At 31.8% G+C, this 22,102-nt stretch overlaps 1 protein-coding gene across 1 annotated transcript; it reads left to right on the forward strand.

Moving 5' to 3' along the window:
* The first annotated feature begins 244 nt into the window (after positions 1-244).
* LOC121117580 (immunoglobulin superfamily DCC subclass member 4-like) lies at positions 245-21,288 on the forward strand. The gene is made up of 9 exons (XM_040712027.2): positions 245-293; positions 414-549; positions 597-742; positions 11,674-11,827; positions 15,925-16,055; positions 16,357-17,435; positions 19,366-19,821; positions 19,955-20,053; positions 20,487-21,288. The coding sequence occupies exons 1-9, from the start codon at positions 245-247 to the stop codon at positions 21,183-21,185; spliced, it is 2,949 nt and encodes a 982-aa protein (XP_040567961.1). The 3' UTR covers positions 21,186-21,288.
* The last annotated feature ends 814 nt before the right edge of the window (positions 21,289-22,102 follow it).

Raw genomic sequence — 22,102 nt, forward strand, 5'->3', positions numbered from 1 at the left:
TCTAGTTTTGAGTCTTTAATCATGAGGCGAAGTTTTCAAAGTATAGACTCAAGTCTAACTTGAGTTGCACGTCTCAAATCCAAGTACTTTGTTCCACATCCATCCAAAAAAGTTAGCAAATTAGATTCAAACACTTATAACACGTAATTTAATTATATCGGTTCATTTATATCAAAATGTTTTTTAACATGAATGTACATAATATGTTGTTTTTTTCAGTCTTTTCTGCTACCATTTTTAAAGCATGTCATTCATCATGTTTGTAAAAGAGTATGTTATTTTGAATGTATGTTGTAGGGTTTAATAATAAAAGTATTAAGCAGTTTATGTGGGTTTAGACATCTTTTCATAATATATATATCTATACATACTAATGATCCGAGTACTCATATTTTATTTTCTTATATTTTTAGTCAAGTCCCGGGACATATCCATCCATGCCAAAGGACCTGTTATTCTGGAACACCCACTCAATATGACTGTTGTACGCAATGAACCCGTTACATTGACTTGCAAGGCATCTGGTCCTAATCCACTCTCCTATGAATGGTACAGAAATGGAAGAAAGGTTATCACGGCCTCCAAGGATCTTGAAACGCATCGCATATTACTCCCTGGTGGCTCACTCTTCTTTTGAAGGCTGTTCATAACAAAAAGGAACAGGATGGGGGAGTGTACTGGTGTGTTGTTACAAATGGGCTTGGATCGGCTCGGAGTAAGAATGCGACTCTGGATATTGCATGTAAGTAGTCGTAAACATTTTGACCTTGGCACTTATTATGTATACAGGTGGATAGCTAGGTACTACAAAGTTTTTAGTATTTTGATTCAAAATCATAGAAAAAGTCTGTCTGGATTTGTACCAAATGTTAATAATTCTATTGCTTTGATATCTAATAGATTTTGATATAGGTAATACGAGGGTGTCATCAATTTGAATATTAGCTACTAGTGATGAAAACGGTATTTATTTTTAAGCTCTCCCGGTTTTTTTTTGGAGTTGGCAATGAGAAGAGTAAATTTTCCTTTCTTAAGCTGTCCTCATTATTATTTAATTCCTGAGGCGTAAACTTCCTTTTAACAATAACAAAACAAAAACAGTGCTCTTGTTATACATGCACACGCCGGCAATATTTCACTAATCCGACTACATTGTTATTTCTTAGATCAAACTATGTTTATGATATACATCAAGGATCACTTTAAACCAGTCCACCCTATCTACACGTTCGATACTGTATGTTCATGCCGGGAATATTTCATTAATGCAACTACATTATTATTTCTTAGATCAAGATATGTTTAAGATATAAGTCATGGAGTACTATATACTGTCCATCATCCAGTCACTCTTTTACATACATTAAGACATTCATACAGACATACCTTCCTTTATTAATATATATATATTAAGGCCAAGTATCCTTGAGGATAAATGGCTCAAGGCGACATTTTATGCCGAATGGTTTAAGGCAAAATTTCCCAACCAAAATAATTTCAGGCCACTTTAAAAAAAAAAAATTTTTTTTTGATAGCATTAGATACAATATCGGAATAAATATCAAAATTTCGAAAAATTTCCTCTAATACCGATACGATGCAGATATGGAATATTATGCAATATATATCAGCCCACGCCTAGTATCACACCGGTATATGATTTCTCTACAGAAAACCAACAGTAACAGATGCGTAGGGTTTGACACTTACAAAATGAATTTATGATCCTTACCAAGACTTTCATTTATGATAAGTTTTACTTTTTAAGTTCTAGATGTACATGTGACGTATGTAGATGATTTATAATTTATACATTTCAGTTTATTGTGTATATGTTGGGAAGTAAATTCTGAAGGGAATTCAACATATGAAATGCAAGAGAAGGAAGTTTTCCTTATTCTGGATAACTCTATATATTAAATAGGTATAATATTTCTACATATAGAATAACAAATATCACTACATCATGATTCTTCCCCTCTTCCCAAAGAAAAAACAACAACAACATTGAAATACATTAGCTGTAAAATCTATTCTTCAAAAATATAATTTATTACTGTCTCTCGAAACCTCCTTTTTTCGAAATGGAAAAAAGGAAAAAGACAGAAACATAGATATATGTGATAGTCCTTTGTTAGGGGTGAGTTTAGAGAGTGGCACCCACTGTGGATTGATTCCTCCGTCATGACATTCCAGTAATGGCTAAACGTGGCTTTGAATGCCACTGTGTTTACATGACGGACACTGCAAGTCTTCCCCTCAACATGAACGTAAAAGGTGGATTCAAGGGTTTGGTATCAGGCCTGGGGGGGCTAAAAGTGTAAAATAAAAACAGTTGAAAAGAACTCAATAGAGTATTGCAAGAGAAGAGATGGGTTTCTTTCATTGCTAGTGTCAAAATTGGCCTCTCTATTCTCACAAGTGACAAGGCTCTTTCATCCATTTTTTTGATAGCTCTCTAGACAGTCTGGTGTGAACCCCCGAGATCTCTAGCATGGGCCTTCATGTACTTGATGCAGCTGGCCTGGGCTGTTTTCTTTAACTCCTTCGGATCCAATTCGGTCTTTTTGACGGAGCCTTTCTTCCTTTACAACGTTTTGGACTTGTTGACGGTGTATTGGATACACCTAACTGCTTGGAGTGCGCAAATTCTGTTGATCTGTTCAAATGTGATTTTCTCAACTTTTGCGTATGCTAGAGATGTTTGTTTTATTTTGTAGCTAATTGATTGTGCTATACACAAATCTGAATTTATATCGGAATATGAATTTATTTCATCACTCAACCTTAATTAGTTATTGAATTAATAAGTGTTCAGATTTCAATGGATAATTATGGTTATAACGAAATCTGGTATCAATATTTTGGTATCAATATTTATAAAAAATAATCTAATTTTTATGTTCAACTTTATAAGACACACTATTAAAAATATTTAACTGTTTTATATCTTAATTAAATTTATTGGTGAATATTAATAAATGGGTTTATGTTTAAAGTACATTTTGCTAATGACATGCGTTTTTGATTTTTATGCTTTCGATACATACAAAAATGAGTATATTTCCACAAAGAATGAGTGGAATAGAGTATTTACCAAGGGATTTTTATATCAACGAGTAATTTGCAGCCTTAAAAAAAATAACTTTCAAAAGTTAAGAATAATGCAACTATGTAGTGTGCCTATGTTACTCATAGATGATCAACAGAGACGTGGGAATAGGGGAGCTAAGAGTCCATTGGCCCCTTCTTTTGATAGACAACAACAATAAAAAGTATTTTGATATAAAATAGTCCCTCTCCTACGGAATTGGTTCTGGTGCAACTAGTCATGAATAAGAAAATCAAAAATTGTTTGACTTAGGCCCATTGTGACGTAAGTATTTATTGCTAAATTTGCAAGAATGATGATTTTGTAAGAGGAAATTAAGAATTTTTTCATTTGCATACTCATAATTGGTCCATAAGTACTGAAAAAAGTAGGTAAATACCCAAAACTACCTAGAATAGCGATAAATCTATGATAAATAGATTAAATACGGGTATTTTCTAAGAATTTTACACGACAATGAGTAACTAACTGCAGGGTACCTTTTTTTGCGCGTAACATGTGTGTATTTTCTTACATTGATCTTCCAAATATGAGTCCATGAATGAGTATTTATAGTATCCGGACCTATACCTTCTTTATCCTGACTCTGTTTTACCGTACATATATATTTAGTTGTTGACCACAATTTGACAGCCACTCTGAAATTTACATAACTCAACAAATCCAATTGTTTCCAATTGAAAAATAATCCACGATAAATGAAATACTTTTTGTAAGTCTAAATGTAATGCGTTGTTATTTTTTTCATACCTTCCTCACCCCTATAAAAAAGTAAGCTTATCAGATACACAGTAATGCATTTATGTACATCCATAAGGACAAAGCAAGGTAAATGCACTTAAATGAAGAAAAAATGATGAGTAAAGGTGTAAAAACTATTTTAAAGTTTTAATCAAGTCATTTTGAAAGTTTCAGACACTCTCTCTCTTGAGAGGAAAAAAAAAGAAGAATGATTCTTACTTTTCTTTGATATGATTATTCAGGGATTATAAACGATAAGACGTGAATGGCAAGCATTCCCCCATAACTTATTATAAGAAGAATATCATGGAGGATCCTGAAGGATGTACCAGTATGTATATCATAGATTTACCGACATGATAAAAGTTGGGAATTTAGTATCTTCTGATATTTTTTATTTTGCATGTTATTCCTTAAAGCAAGAAAATAACCGTCAAACGTGAAAAAAAGGGTCCTTCATCGACACGTTTTTATGTTTTGAAATCTGAAAAATGTCGAAAAAAAGGGAGTTTGGGTGTTGTTTCATTAAAACTATCGATTTGAATCCAGTTAAGAATTTTTATTTTATTAAGTATTATAGATGAAACCTGTATTATCCATTAATATTAGTGCAATCTTCCTTTAACTTGCCTTATAGTATGATAATTTTAGTTCCAAGCATGCTTCCAATAAATGAATATTATTTTTTTGGTACCCTGTATTACGCGCACATATTTTGATGTTTCTCTTCATTTTTATTACTCAAATCTCTTTTTTTGATACCAAGTGTCTGATACATAATTATTCAATTTACTTGCTTTGTTTATTTATGCCAAATGAAACACCCTATTTTACCAATTTATAATTTTACACTACAAAAATTGTCAATTAAACTCTTAAAAGTACTACCTTTACTTATTCCTTTTTTTCAGATAACCTTTCAAAAAAGAAACTGTGGATCAATAATTGCATTTAATTTTTTTTTTTCATTTACGGAAAAAATGAAACGCAATTTTAATTTTGTTCTGATATTGTCAATAAATTTGAGATAAAGACTTATCTTTCTTCACGTTCACAACTTTGTGTGTGGGATGGTTTTTTGAGAAGATAAGTAGTCACAGCAGTCATTCCTCAAAGTCAACTGAATACTTTTATTTAAAAAAAAAGCAAAGAAATTAAATAGTCATATTGAATCAAAAATATCAAACTTAAAAAATATAACAATAAAAATATGCTTCAATAAAAACGAATAATCAACCTTAGAAATTAAGGAATAATAAATATTGTTATTATTACCAGCATGCCTGGTACTTAAATACTTATCATTTGAGGCAAGTTATAGAAAGATTGTTATACTATTGTTTCAAAATATATGTTTTATCTATAATACTTAAGAATATAAAAATCCTCTAACTGGATTAAAATCGATAATTTTAATGAAACAACATCAAAATTTCTTCTTTAAAAAAAAAAAAAATTTTACAGATTTTTAAAATTAAATCATGTCCATGAGGGACCATTTTTTTTACGTTTGAGCGTTATTTTCTTATTTATAGGAATATATAAAAAATATCAACTGTACTAAATTCACAATTTTTGTCAATCACTATATATATATATATATATACATGGTCGGTCAACACACAAGCAAGTTAGAATGATTATTTTTCAAAATAGAGTGTGGATTACATTTGCCCTCTTCGACAAATTATCCTTAAATTCTATTAACAAATTATTCTTTGGGTGTACTAAAAATTGCGCTTAAAGTATTCAAATCAGATTGTCACTATAAAAGAATGATACATTTTATTTGAAAGGGTACATATTGTACCCAATATAAGACTATAAGCTTCAAACAATAAAAATCTTGGGTTGGTGCACTCATCCCAGTAATATTAATATAAAGCCTATAATTGACCTAAATATGTCAATGAAATATTGGCTTGTATGTTCTCATATGTATAGTATACTAATAAATTGGGATTTACCCTCTTTCTGGATTTTTGTTCAACATTGTTTTTATGTTGACACACCATATAAATATACATAACATAGTGGTACATGCTTAATACTGATACAAAACAACACAAATTATTATTATATTGATTGCATCTAAAAAATAAAATAACAAGAAAATATAGATCGATCTTTTGTTTTTTGAGACTAGGATGTTTATGCCCTTACCCCTCAACAGCAATGAGATATAATTTTAGTAGTATTGATTGCACTGAGGAGAAAAATAATGAAAAAAACAAGATAAAGATCCAAAAGTACGATTATTTCTTGTCCTTTTCTCGACATAGTCTTCCTCAATCATGCAAAACTGTGAGTAAGATGTTAGAAGTAATAACTAAGGATTTTAATCCTGATCATTTTGGGTATGTAACTTTTCATGGTAACCCAGACAATTTGAAGAATATTTGAAAGGATATAAAATTAGCAGCTATGAGGGGAAATAAATAAACACAAGTCCCACTCCATATCATGCAAGGACAAATACGGGAATTCCTCTGTTTCGATCCTCAATTCTACTCCAAGTCCAATGAGGACTTACAATTATAACTCGAAACAGATACTCAGTGTCACATTCTGTCATTTATGTCTACACTCACACGTTGTTATACTTGATACTTAGAGGTTATCTCCTCATGAATAAAATAATAATGATAACAGCCTTAGAAAATGAAAAGAACCTCTTCAGGTTTCCAACACGAAAAAAACCCTCCCTCGCAAAAGAAATCCCTACTCAGCACTTTCTGCTTAGGCAGAATATTTGCATGTACAAATCTTTGAGATTAGCGGTCAGATTTAGGCCTTTTTTTGTTGATACTTGTATCTTTTAACGATTTCCTTTTTTTGCATTTCTAAAAGTCCTTTGGCAATTTATCATTTACTATCCCTTCCTCTCTCCAAAGCAAATAAGGATGGTTATAACTTTTATCCATTTATTGAAATATTTGTTGGATATACTTGAAAAAAAAGTATGTTTAAAAAATATAGAGATGTAATTGTGAAAAGAAATGTGTCCAAAAAGGAACCCAAAAGTAATAATTAAAAAATTATTACACATCACTACAGTTGTTATAAGACATATGGGACACCCTGTAGAGCCTAATTGGCTTAAGATCTTCCATATACATATAATAGAAGTTTGGATAATGAGATTTATCTCGACACCCCTTAATCATATATATGACTGGATTAACATCCATTCATTCTAAACTTTTTCAGAACAACCCTAGAGTTGTTTCTGTTCTACATACGTGCATTAGGGTGTCAGATATTTCCCTTTTATACAAAAAAGTATAGGTCTGGAGGTTTAAAATGGTTATTTTGAATAAAAAACAACGATTGACAAAGTTTGAACCATTTTTATGAAAGTTTTGGTCATTAGAGTTAATGTTATCTAAATTTGTACTTTTTGTTTATCTAAGTAAAAGCAAACAAGAATAACTTTCTGAAAATTGAGTGTGGATAATATTTGTATTCTGGGACTAATTATCCCTAACTTCTTTCAACTAATTTTTTCTTAATAACCATTTGGAGGCGTTGCAAACTGAAAGAACAAAACTGATAGTCACAAGAAAAAATGATAAATAGATGGATTTTATTTGATAGAGCATATTGGGGCAATATAAGTTCCTTAAATCAAATCAACTTTGTAAATACAGATAAAATTGTTGAATAATAAGCCTAAAAGTGACTCAAATATCTTTATGAAATATTGTGAAGGAAGTAAAAGAAGAAATCAGTAATTCCTCTCTTTTTAATTTTTGTCCAAGATTGTTCTGATGTTAACGTACCACATTTGTATTTATACTTGCTAAAACAGTGAGATGAACCGGTTGAAAATGTTCCTGCAACATTATTGGTGAATAAATCATTGCTACCATTGTATTTCTTCTTTACATTTGGACAACCAAGCTTCTTATCTCTGTTTCTTGATTATTGTTCAAGATTCTTTATATGTTGACATATTACTAATATTCATTAAAAAATATTCAAATTTTATCAATCGTAGTTTTTATTGAAAAATAGGGTTTTATAGCTCCATATTTTGTATCTTTTTTTTTTTTACAAAAAAACAAAACCTGACACCCTAATGTAAATATATCCCCTCATAAAATCCAATAAGAGCTACTACTCCTTGTGTACTTATATATTATGTGTTGTAGCATTCATAGACATGGAAGGTACATAAATAAATAGGAAATGAACAATTGTATCTTACTTACAGTTAGATATGTAAAAAAAGTATGTCAAAAACTCTTCCGGAGAATAATGGATTGAATGAACTACCTACGTATTATAATATAAAGAGTTTCTTTTCTTAAATAAATACTAGTGTTGAGACTCGGCTCAAGACCGAATTTTAACTTAAATGCTTCTTCTTCCCTAATAAGTGTTTTGAATTTTGATTGATTAAATAAATATAGAATAAATTTTAGATGATTTGAACCATTCTTGAGATTTATTGAATAATAATTTTATATTTGGGAAGAATTGGCCCAGAATTGGCAAACTACCAACTGATTTTAGTTTTTTGTCTCCCACTGTTATTGAAATCAATATTTTGAACGTTGATTGGATGAATTAGAATTAGCTTTGGTTCAGTTATGAACTCAAGTTTCAAGGGTTATTGAAAAATAATTCCATGGTGGGGAAGAAACAGCCCATAATTGACTAATTAGTAACTGATTTTAGCCTTTTTTCGTAATCAATGTTCTGAACGTTGATTGATTAAATTACAACTAGCTTTTTTTAAGCTCTGAATAATTCTAAACAGTTATAAATAGTGAATCCAAAGTTTGGAAGAGTCTGCCTAGAATTGGATAACTTCCACCTGAACTTGGGTGGTTTTCTCCTTTTTCTTAAAAGTGTTCTGATCATTGATTGGTTGAAATAGAATTAGTTTTTGTTCTGGTGTATATAATAGAACATGAAAGTAATAAAAACCAATTTTATCCACAAGGTGGAGCAACATTATAAAGCTTTTTGATTTAATTATGACGCTTGCTCATAAGAATTTTAACAGCGCCTTCTCTGTGAGTAACATACGTACATGTTATTTTTTATTAAATAAAGTAATCATTAAGGAATTACTTTATTTTGCTCTGTGGCTTTGCTTATAAACGAAAATCTATAAGTAAGCAACGTGTATGCCCCATTCGCAACAATTCTTGAATAATGATTCCATAGAATTAGCCAAGAAAATACCAAACTACAAACTGATTGTTTGATTTTGTTCTGCCTTTTTCTAGTAATCAATGTTGTGAACGTTGATGGGTTGAATTAATAATTAGTTTTTGTTAAGCTTTGAACGTTTCTCTTATAAATATTAAAAAAAATTATTTTGTGAAAGATTTGGCTAACTACCAACTAATATTTTGTTTTTTCACATGTTCTTTTTTGTTTGAAAGGTTGGGTGATACAATAAATGTAAAAACGTGTTAATCTTTTTTTTGGTGTCAATCTATGAACCGATTTTTTTACAATTTCTGATGTATGAGTTGTACAAATATTATTTATTCAAGACATTTAACTACCTATGTCGACATTATTGCAAGGTCCACCCACCATTTTGAAACATATATAGCGTCATTGACAATTCATTTATGGAGTCGGTCAACACCAAACTTTAAATAATACCTATTTTTTCTTTTAGACCGATCCATGCCAAACTGATTCGATGCGCTAAAAAAATAGACAAATTCATACCGTTCTAGAATTTCCAGACAAAAACGTAACACTAATAAATACAAGAAGTATGTCTCTTCTTCCCTTGAAAGCTCCTTCCCTCAATCTTCTTTCTTTCTTTCATTCTCTCTCAATTATTCTATTTTTATAAGAAATAGCTTAAAAATTGGGGAAGAAATTCTCTTTAAAATCTTCATCTATTTTTATTCTTTTTAATCTTGCCTTTTTTGATATGTTAAGTACTTCTTTAATACATTAAATATACATCTTTTTTACTATGAAAAAGTAATGTATTATAGGTAAATCAAGACAATGAAATCCCTTACAGGAACATACATTTATGTATATTAGGTTGAATAAGACAATTTTAGGGGGGGATGAGTACTGAATACACTTGCTACATACAATTGCGTCTTGGACTGATTATAGATATGCAAAAAAAACCCTAAATTTTTACTAGGTTAAAAAGAAATTGTTTAAGGACTACATAAATAGACAAATGTAATTTTTTTTTTAGCAAAAATATTATTTTTAAAATGGTCATAAATATTTTTATCCAAAAGAACGTCAAATATGAAAACAATATATTCGAAAAGGCCATTCGAAAGTTTGGCCTTTAAAAAAAAAAAAGTTATTACTATAATTAAGTGTTATTTTCTTCAAAAAAAAATAAATTATAAATAAGGCTACTCGGAATTTAATTTCTTTCTTCGAAGAAAAGGACATTAGAAAAGAAGAAAAAACCACTCTTTTTATATTATGGAAAGTGAAAATATTTTTACAGCAATATCAATTTAAAAAAAAGTTAAATATATTTATCTTCACGTCAGACCTTCTCACGCTAAAAACAGCCCTGATAATAAAGGTGAGCTCCAAGTCATTCCTAAAGTTAGTGGAGACTAAATTATATAGTATGCTAATTGAGGAGAGACTGAATATTAGAAATTCTTATTATTATACGTTTTTGCTATCATTCATTACTTTATTCGTATTTATATTGTTCAATCCTAGCTAGGAGTGAGGGAAAAAAAGATAGCTAGAGCTGAAGGACCTAGGTATAGGTCCTTACGACCATTGAATGTTAAAAAAGATCAGACTGATAATAAAAAAAGACTAAAAGGCGTGAAGACTGATTTGGAAATAAGTCCTAGGACCAATCCAACACTCGTTACTTTTTCCTATGTAGATGTGAGGAGAGGATGATAAAAATGGATGATGAAATTCTCGATTGATGTGAAAGAGGATCCGGGGTAGTGATAGACGATTGTTTGTTCATAGCAAGGGAAGAGTGATGACAGGATTTACTTCTATCTCCAAGATAACAGTAAATAATAATATCCACAGATTCAATTCCTACTCACTATCAAAGATTTATGATGACATCATTTCTAATCCATAAATCATATGCGTCTCTCATCCATAACTTTTCATTTCCATTGCCAACTGCCGTTACCCCTTTGAACAACGCAATACAAAAGCTACCATCTAGGTACATAAACTATATGACATCAATAAATATCCATAGGTATTGTATACATATATATATATATTGTATACGTTACGCAAAATAATTACATTTTTTGAAACTCTCATCCATTTTTTTAACACTAAATGGCAACCTTTCGAAAAATGATAAAAATATTTTTAAGCATTGTACTTTAATCTAAAACACATATTTTGATGATATATTCAAAAAGATATGACTTTTATAGGTTTTTGTCGCTTTTTCCAAAATTTCTGCGACTAAGTAAATATTAATTATTTACTATGAAATTGCACAGAAATTATTGTGTTATTTGTCAAAACATAATAATTTGTTGGGAACTAGCTTTACCCTAAAGTAAATGTAACTATAATCTAAATACAAAGATCTTTTAACTCGTCGCACAATTTTGAATACCACTCATTGATAGAGTTGCAAATTATAATCCTTTTCATTATGCTAAACAAAAAACGAAACCGAAAAACTTATATCATTACCATTATATTTATCTGGTATGTATTTTTTTTACATAACACATATGTTTACGATTTACAACCCAAAACATCTGTATATATATCTACAAACATGACATTTAAAGATCCCCTGACTTGTTTCCCTCTTTTTAAACATCTCATACATCTAACTCATTCTTTTAAAACAGATATACGAGACGAATTTCGAGCACTTCCTCGTGATACAGATGCCTCTGTCGGAGAAGAAATACTTCTTAAATGCTCCCCTCCAAAGGGACACCCCTCTCCTGTCATCCGGTGGAAAAAGGATGGAAGCTTTATTGATTTGACATCGTCTAATAGGTAATGTATTTTTTTTCTTTCTCGTTTTCTTTCTTTGTGATTTGTATGAAAAGACCCCATTCCTTAAAAAAAATCAGGAAAAACTTTTGATTTACTCCCCTCTACATATGTTTGTATCTTGTATAACGGTCGAAAAAGTTAAATAGCGATAACAAAGTTTGTGTTGTTTTAATAGATGACTAAATCTAAATTTTATAATAAAGTTTGTCTTATCCAATGTTGTATTCCAAAATGGCAAAACAAAGACCACATGATTAACATTATATTAAATGATGTTGACTAAGAGATTACTTTTTTAAACACAAGGAGCGTCGAGTATAAATATTACTATAGAATAACAGTTTTATTGTTATATAAGAAAAATAATTTTCTCCGTTGTTAACTCTTTAATATATCGTCATAGTATTAACATCTTTCTCTGAACGATGAATACTAGCGGGAGTTCCCGACCTTGCCTGGAGTTATGAGGCGTCGATGAACAGATACACTTTGATTTTATAATATAGAAAATAGCACTACAAGAAATCCTCAGTGTAACTCTGCATCTCTCTAAAGACTAAAGTAATTAAAATTTTCCAAATTGCAACCCAGAGATACAAAATTTGTTTAGGAGAGCTGTGGACCTCGAGACAGGTTAAAAACTACCCTGCTCCTTCAAAGACGCCATAATAATTACATTTGATTTAGACCAACAGAACACGCGGTATGAACTTAGGGCCTCGAGGCAGATTAAAAACCGCCACCGCCGCCTAAATGAACCATTTTAATTCCCTAATAATTGCTTAACAATTGTTGTTTCGATACCTGCTATCTCTGTTCAACAGTTTCTCTGATTTTTTTAAATACGCTGAGGATTAATAAGTATTTTTAGGACGTAGTCATTATACAGGTGAAATTTTCAGCATCCACTTGTGTACCACCTGAAGATGTGATATATGTATTTGTAGATAGAAAGCTATCTACTTATCCATAGATGGATCAGTCCCATCAGTTGATGAATCACTACTTTTTTGAGCAGTTATCAGTTTTCTGATAGCTGCATTTTCTATTGATGGAAATTTTCCGATGAAAATATTTCAATATTCCTGGAACCCTTATCAACACACCGTTGAGAGAACAAAGAATTACGTAATTCTGCTTAAAAAGGGTATTTTGTGGTCTTTCTTTGCATTTGTATCGTCGAATAATATTTGTTTATTATCTACGAAATTTTAGGAAGTATATGGTTCTATTGAAAACAAATATACACCTATTTAATATAACTGACATAATTTTCGAGTAAGTGATGCAAACCGAGAAGGGCTATTTTGTTAGATCTTTCGTCATAAAAGAAAAATAAATCAGCAACAACCAAATTTTATAATAGTTGAGGGGCATTTTTGGTCTTTTTTTTTTTTTTGTAGTTAAATTTGAGAACTTCAATAAAAATTAGATAGTAGAAATGAGTACAACATTAAAGCTATATTTTTTTTGTTAAACCGTAATAGTTTATAATTAAAGAACTTTGCAGAAGGGGAAATTTACATCAAATGGTCCTAAATTTGACTCAGACATAGTTAAAATTTCATAATTAATACATGAAAGGTGTAGCTTGCTACTCATAAATTCATATTTTGTGGTATTGGCTATAAGTTTCGATAACAAAATAAATGTACTACCAGGAGTATACGGGTTTCCTCGTAGTTATTAGGTGTTGACAAACAAACTTTGCTTTATTAATATAGATAAGTACTACCTTTTTCTTTTCTTTTTAATATGATGCACTCAGTTTCAGCTACACACGCTAATAACTAAATTGTTAGTTCTTAAATTAAGTTGTCATGCAGTTCTAATATGTCATGCGCACACTCAAAAATAATATGTACATAGACAAACCTTGCTTTATCAATTTAGATGATAGATTGTGATCCTTTTCTAGTTTTAATTAATGTATCGATTCAAAATTATAATTATTTTAATGAAAATTAAAGAAATATGCCATTTAAAATTCTTAAAAATACTCAAAGTTGAAAACACAGATACTTTTAAACATTAGTTTTACTCGTTCGTTTTGTATTAAGATATATAAACTCTTTTTACTATCAACTATTAATCATAATCGTAAAACTGGCTGATTTTTTTTTTTTTTTTTTTTTTTTAAATATATATATTTATTGTTATTTTTTTTAGATCAAACAGTCACGCGGTATAGAAATGAAGCGCATACTAAAAAATAGTCCTTTGCAGTACACTTGGCTGTATTAACATAGAGTATCTAGGACAGTGGTCCCTTATCTTTTTCTAACTGTAGACCGGTCAACGTTTGAGAATTTTACTGCAGACCGGAGCAGTTGAAACAAAATAATATGAAACGTGAATCAACTGTGCCTCACATGGAGCTTTATTATCACATGGCTCCAACAATAGAACACTATTACAAAATCAAAAACTGTCCGTAATGCTAAATCAATGGGAGCCCGGAATTTGTCCCTTTGCAACAAAATTGTAGCATTTAGGGGCCTGTTTCTTACTCATTATCCAAGCTCCATCACATTTTTGGGTGCAAATGAGAAAAATACAGTCATTTCAAAATAAAGAGCCACTGGACTAAAACGGTGGCTTTAAAAGTTGGGGACATTCAGTGGCATATATATATATATATACTTCTTTATTATCGATCCAGACTTAGACAATAAATAAAACATAAAGAAATAATTGATTATTTTGCTGCCTGGTACTAATTGATCAACGGACAGGTACCAGTCCGCGATCCAGAGGTACAATATGAATATACCAACCCTGCATCTTCCCCTCCATTATTTTGATATCCATTAAATTCTTATGGATATACATAATTGCTTTGTTTCATTGCCCGTGTTCTGTTCTCTCTTAACTCTTATATTCCCTATCGCACTCTCAAAAAGCTTCTGTTTCTCAATACTTTCCTCCCCAAATCCATTATAATTGTAATATTGAACAAACAACTGGAGTCATGCATATATTTGTTGTAAATCTTTTACCTTTGAATTATATAACATACAAAGTGATAGACCCAAAACTTGCAGTGACTTGTAAAAATGATTTATACCCGTTATTTTTAGATCAGAGATCGTTGTCAAATCCATCCAGACTGACTGTAATATGAATGAGTCAATTACAGTGCCATACAACTAAAAAGAACCCAAACTTTTGTAGCAACTTTTGGACTTCCTCCATTTGGCCCTCCTTTAGACCTAATCTCAACCCCCTACACTTTGCAGTTTGTGGTGTCATGGAGAAAAATGCTTGCCACACCTCCCTGACCAATTTCGATAAACTTCGAGTAGCCATCATGACAGTGGTAGCCATGGATACGGCTGTCATCGTAGATGGATCCCAAACTGTTTCCTGGCGTGTTGAGGCTGTTATTACTTGTAAAGAAGGACACATTGAATAAAAAATATAGCTAATAAATAGATTTTGAGTTTTCTTTCCTTGATTAAAAAAATCGCAATTTTTGTAATTGAGTAATGCCATTGCAAGTTTTGTGTCTCCACCCTGTAGACCTGTAAATTTAGGATTGTTGAAATAGGTAAACACGTCTGCCATTGATATCTGGTTCTTTTGTTTCATTCTATGCATTATTATTGAGGATAAGTAATGAACAATATTGATATAACTGACCAATGTACAAATACCAATTGTTCTTATGCTTCAATTTCTTCAGCTCAAATCCATCTCTAACTATGTTTTCTGCCCCCTACTAGTTACTCCTCAAAGTAACAAATAGAGATACCACTCCACTAGACTACACACTTTTATTATTTTATTGTAAAATGTAGAAAAATGTTAAAAACCCGCACTAACGACGACTAAAGAGTCTTCCTTAATCCAATTATAAAGCAAAACATTTAATAAATTATCATTTTTTTTTTTACATTTCTATGAATAATATTAGATTAAATTGCTAATGTTGTTTGCACACGAAATGATTCAGAATTGTTAATGTATATTATGAGGCATTTATTTATATTAATACCTAGACATAACATGGATATTGTATTTTAATTTCTATGAGTGCTTAAAAAACCCTGTTACCTAGTGAGTCGTACTTGAATAATTTGATTGATTTATTTCAGGATACGAATTGACGATAGTGGAAGCTTGGTTGTCCAAAACGTAAGGAAAAGAGACAATGGTCGCTATCAATGCTCCGCCAAAAATATTGCAGGAACTAGAGATTCTCGACCTGTTCGCCTCAAAGTTCATGGCAAGTATTAATACAATTTGTGGTACTTCAACATAAAAACGTCCTAGAACAACAAACAATAAAATGAGAAAATCTTAATTTATTTGTTTACTGCATTGTAATTTTCGGCGTATGAAAAGGGATTATAAGAATAATTTGCTGATGGAAGTTGATGATAATTTTTCAAATAACACAAATAAAATTCACCCTCAATTTTCAGAAAAATCATTCTAGATTGCTTTTGTATTGACGAGCCACATTTAGCAGTTACTTTTAGATTATAATATTGGACGTATATCCTATGTAACTTTCTACTTTTTAGAGCCTCCATACTTTATCAGCCGTCCCTTAGACACAACGGCTCTTGCTGGAGATGATGTACTCCTGAATTGCCAGGCCAATGGAGATCCTTATCCCGACGTTCAGTGGCATCGTCAAGGCACAGACATTGATATCAATAAAGTTAAAATAGTGAATGGAAAAGGTCTCAAGTTGGAAAATGTTCATCCCTCAGATGAGGGTGTGTACATTTGTGAAGCTAACAATATCCGGGGTTCCATATCCACCACTGCAAAGCTCTCTATCATGGAAATCCCTGTAATTACAGTCAAACCTCCGGCTTCTTTGAAGAAATCCAACAAATTGGATAAAATCTCTTTAGATTGCTTTGTGACTGGAACTCCACATCCCCTAGTGTTTTGGACAATTGAGAGCGCCAATAGTGACGGTAAAGAAGTTCTCCTATTTTCTGACTCATTGGGAGGTGATAAGCGGATATCTGTTCTAAGAGATGGATCTCTAATCATTAAGGACCCACAAGTGAAAGATACTGGACATTATGTTTGTTCATCACTTAATTCTGTTGGCTCAGCTCTTTCCCGCTCATATTTAACAGTCTACGATCCATCTTCTTCTTCCATAGAGAAAGAGAAGGGAAATTCAACATTAAACCTTCCACGAGAAATAATTAAATTGGAAGAGGCACGTTTAGTTCTTTTAGAAGAAACATTTTCAGACATTACTGCCGTTTCCGAAAGTCCAACAAGCATTAAACTTGAGTGGAAACTCGCTTCAACCATCTCAAGCATCAATGGGATTCGTTTACATTATCGTAAAAATGGAAACAAGAGCTTCGTGAGCAAAGTCATTCCTCTAGACAGGGATACATCATATCTCCTTCAAGATTTGGAAGAATTTACAGAATACGAAATCTTTATTCGACCCTATTACGAGAGCGTGTCGGGTCGGCCTTCAAGACTTGTACAAATAATAACGCTTCCCACGGTTCCAGACCAAGCTCCCAAGATCCTCAAGATTAAGATCCTCAATGCCACTGCCATTTTCATTGCTTGGGACTATGTAGATCGAGAGCATCATAATGGAAATATCAAAGGATATCAGGTAAGAAAGAAATTGAGTTGTAACATTAAACAAAGGAACTGATAAAGGAAAAAAAACAACTACACCAACATATTTATGTCACACGCTTCAATGCCCTAAGAAATTGATGGCCTTGAAATTGATTTTTTGATTTCTCTTGAATTTCTGGAGGAATAATTTTCTGGTTACTTGAGTTTATTTAAAGGAGAGGGGAGTTTTTTTTAGTTTATCCCAACCAGTGCAAAAATAAAATACATACGTTTACCTTCTAGCGAAACAATATATACTCAAATCCTGATTAATATTATAAACACACACAAAAACCTTTGAAGTCTTTGATATATGTATATACTTTGAGGCTTCAATTATGAATGCAAAAATATTTTATTTTGTGAATTTTCTATTTCATGTTTTTTTTTTTTTTTTGATGCAATTACATCAAAAGAATCTCTCAATAAAAATATTTGTGCAGAATAATCTTAATAATAAATCAAATTTTGAATTTTATGATGATGTAAAATCAATTTGTCATCTTCATAACTTTGCTTGAATAAATTTCGAGTGTAGATTTATGTCCATTTTGAGCTTTTATAAATACCTTTGATGAGAAAAAGGAAAAATCCAAATCTTTTGACAAACTATTAAATGTGTGGCATATCAACACCAAATTACTATATAAAAATTATTTTTATTAACCCTTTCGATGGGTTGCAAATATCACTTAAATGAAAGCAAAAATGCATTATCACGCGATAAAATGATTATAAATTGATAATTTGTATTTGAAACGCCATATAGGAGTCAAATCATGTTTCATAAATTAAATAACAACTTTAGAATATAATAAAAATTCTTTAATATGTCAGTTAATCCCAATAGTATTTGAATACCAGCTCTATTATTTATAGAAATATGTCTACCTATAAAGTATTGGGTGTTTCTAGTGCTATGTTGACCCTTATTTAGGACTGAGAACTGCATTCAAGTCCTGTCCCACTTGTCGATCCTTAAAGGAGGTAAAATAAACCCTCGTGACTTGATTTAGGATGATTTCCATTTTTTTTAAATATTCCGTTTTATCAGTGGTTCCCAAAGTGGGAGTTGTGCGAAACAACAGAGAAGTTGCAATATGATTGATTAAAAGAAGAATCAGATTTGAATTGTACCATAAAAACTTATTTCATGATGAATTTACGTATTTTTATAAGTATCTACTGGATCAGCCGGGGCTGGAGGGCCTATGACCAAATAAAAGAATTTATACTTTTAACTATGTTTTTAGGATGATATTTTTTTACTGTTGGGACAAGGTAAAAAAAATTAAAAAAAAATGTCCTTTAACTCTAATTTTTCAGCAGAGGAAATATTTAAATATTTAAAATTCCAAAAGTCGAAAATTTGGCACTGAAGGACATTTAAAGGTATTGGAGCTAAGAAAGTAACTAATTTGAAACTAATTGGGAGAATTAGAGAGAAAACTTTACTTTGCAAAATCTGAACTAACTCAAAAAAATTTGGGAACCAATGCGTTATATAATAAAATAAACTATATAACTAAGCCAAAATATAATATGTTCGTATTTGAATTAAAAGAGGGATATTTTTAGCAGCATATGTATAATGATTTAAATAAATATCTCATATATCTTATTTGTTTTAAAAACAATCGACATTTTTATAATAAAATCAAAGGGCCGGCAATTAAGGCCAGTCACCAGTACTGACGGTCTCAATGACCGTTCCCAAGGACTGAAAGTCCTAAGGGCCGATAAAACTGGTCCTAAGACAGGACTAGACCAAATAAATAAGGACTGACACAACACTAGATGTATTTATATTCGCATCTCCAATAATTAATTTGAGATTTCTCCTTTTCTTGATGTTTGACTTTGTGTATTAACTCAACCACAACTATGACTATTATACCCTTTTGAAATGTTTGATTTTCTAGATACATATCCAAGGAAACAACTCGGAGATCCTGAATTCCGCACTCCCAAGTGAGCGCCTTGAGTCCATCCTCAACGTCCCAAAGCTTCTTACGATAGACAAAGCCAACGTATCCATTGCCCTCATAAACCACGTTGGGGTTGGTCCCTTCTCAGACTCTGAGGAAATCCTTCTTCCAAGCCTCTCTGAGTTTGACATGGCTGTCTATCATCACCGAGGAAGTGGAGAAAGCTATGCCTGGCTCCTAGCTCTTATAGGTAGCTTTACTTTCATGCTTGCATTTGCCTCTGGACTTACACTATATTACCGACGCCGACGCGTTCTCCATAAATCAATGTGTATGAGTATAGTAGTGGAGGCGGTGTGGTGGGATCCTTTACTCCCTCATCATCACAAATGGGGAATAATGGTAATAACATGGGGCAACAACCTCTTTGGATTGATCGGAGATGGAATGGTGGGGACTACGAAAAGGACTCAAACTCCTCTGAAAAGAAGCTCTTGAATCAGAATGGAACAGCATCCCATCTTCAAGAAAATGAGTACGCCTACATCGATCGAAATAAACTATTTTCTACTTTTGGTAACAGGGGTGCAGCAACTACGAAAGTCCGTCATTCCTTCAGTCCCCTTATGCAACGACAGATATACTTCGAGCTGCTCAACAAGGAAAAGCAGGACATCACTTGGTAAGGCTTTATGACTACTTGTATTTAAAAAAATAATTAATTTGGTACATTTTTTTATCTTTTTTTTGCTGAGCAATTTTTTTAATGTAATTGACAATAATAGTGATAGCATAATGGTTTGCACATTTGAATTGCATACTCAGGATCATATAAAAATGGAAATAAACCCCTTTGTCGTTTTATTATCAAAAGGAAAGCATATAAAATTCTAGACATAAAAATAAATGGTTTTTTTTCTTTTGGGGGATGAAGGGGGGGGAGAAGCCAGGATTTGGAAGTTAGATATTCGAAACAACAGAGGGAAGGGGGAAAACAGAAATAAATATTAATGTAAATAGTAATGAGAAAAGTTAAAATGGCCATCATTAACAATTTTATAAGTATATGTTTTGATGTAAAAAAACCTTATTTTCATTCTGTACTCACTTTTCAGGGACCAAGGCTCTTTCCTCTCTCTGTGACTCCAATGCTTCATCCTCGAAATAACTTTCTTCACCGCTCAAGCACAGCCACTTCCTCATGTCTTTTCAACAACCACAAAAACCATTACTACGCAAGCAAAATAATGAGCCGTGATGCCCGGAGTTGCGATGACATCACTGAGCGAATCTCTTCCGGAGGAGGGAGTACCTACGCCCGCTCTCATCATGTCTATCCCTCACGTCTTCTAAATGAAAGCAACTGCAATCCACATAATAGCAGTCTTCTTTCTCAGCAGCACTATTCAGAACTTTCCACACCACCTCCAAGGGTTCAACTATATGACCCTTACCCACCCAGATTTAGTCGCATCTATCCTTCCTCAATCGCGAACGGTGTTGGACTTGAGAGCAATAAACCACCCCCACTAATTAGCAATAATAGTAGCAGCTTGTGCCAGCCTTCTCTTCCTCTCGGAAATGAACTTCACCCAGAAGAAGACACTGAAGAGGCCATCACTCGATTCGACGACGCTGTAGAGTCTTATATGTCTCAAGCTGTACTTGAATCCGATACTGACTCTTATTTGAGCCATGGAGGAGGCGAATCTCTCTCTGAAGGCTCACAGTTCTCGGACGATGTTGTTCGAAAAGACTTGGACAAGGAGAAGCTGGATCATGACGACGACAACACAGCTCTGCAGCATTCATAAGCACTGTGGTCCTAAACAACTTTGTGATATTAAATTATTATTATTTCAGTATACCTACTAACCTTATGTACACTTTTGATTTGTAATAGCGACCCTCCCAACTCTCTTTTCATTCCTTCTGAACCTTCCTAAGAACACCCTACATAGTATGTGTTACACCTCTAATTTATTTAACTCTCAATGGAAGGATATCCTTTCATTGGATTTTGTTTTGATCATTTTACAAACAGAAACAGAACATAGAAAACTTAATTATTATTGTTAAATCATTTTTTATATTATTTATTATAATTTATTCATCCTCTTCATGGGATGATGAATTCAACGACTCAGTATTAATAATGACTCACTAATCAATCATTTTTGATTCTTAGACGAACGCAAAAAAAAAAAAAAAAAATGTTATTTATTCACTGACTTTTGACAATTTTTAGAGAGATTTGTATTATTAACTACTACTTACAAATAAATATATACTATTGAATATTATAAACTCAAATAAAATATTGGAGTATATACCTAGCTGTCATTCCTAAACTAACTAAATAAATAAACGTTTTCAACTAATAAAAATCTTTTTTAAAAGCTTCTGTGGGGTTCTCACTCATTTGGAATATGAAACTCTTCTCAATAAATAAATAAAGTAGACTTTTATCAAATTTGACCCTGAACGCATGCGAGATTTGTTCTGGTTGGTAATCGGAGCAATGAATATATTTTTCTATGCTGTTGTCATAATTTTGACATTCTTACAATGAAAAACATCAAAGTATAAAGTGTAATTTTATGTCCGTGTCCTCATGAAAGACGGAGAGTATCACAAAGATTTCTTAGAACTAGTTGTAAGTTGAAGTTCTCGCTTGGACTCAGAGTAGAATTGACGACTGAAAACGGAGAAATGCTTGCCTATGCCCTTA

This window comes from Lepeophtheirus salmonis, unplaced genomic scaffold (genome assembly GCF_016086655.4).
Source record: "Lepeophtheirus salmonis unplaced genomic scaffold, UVic_Lsal_1.4 unplaced_contig_9838_pilon, whole genome shotgun sequence".
NCBI classification, from domain to species: domain Eukaryota; kingdom Metazoa; phylum Arthropoda; class Copepoda; order Siphonostomatoida; family Caligidae; genus Lepeophtheirus; species Lepeophtheirus salmonis.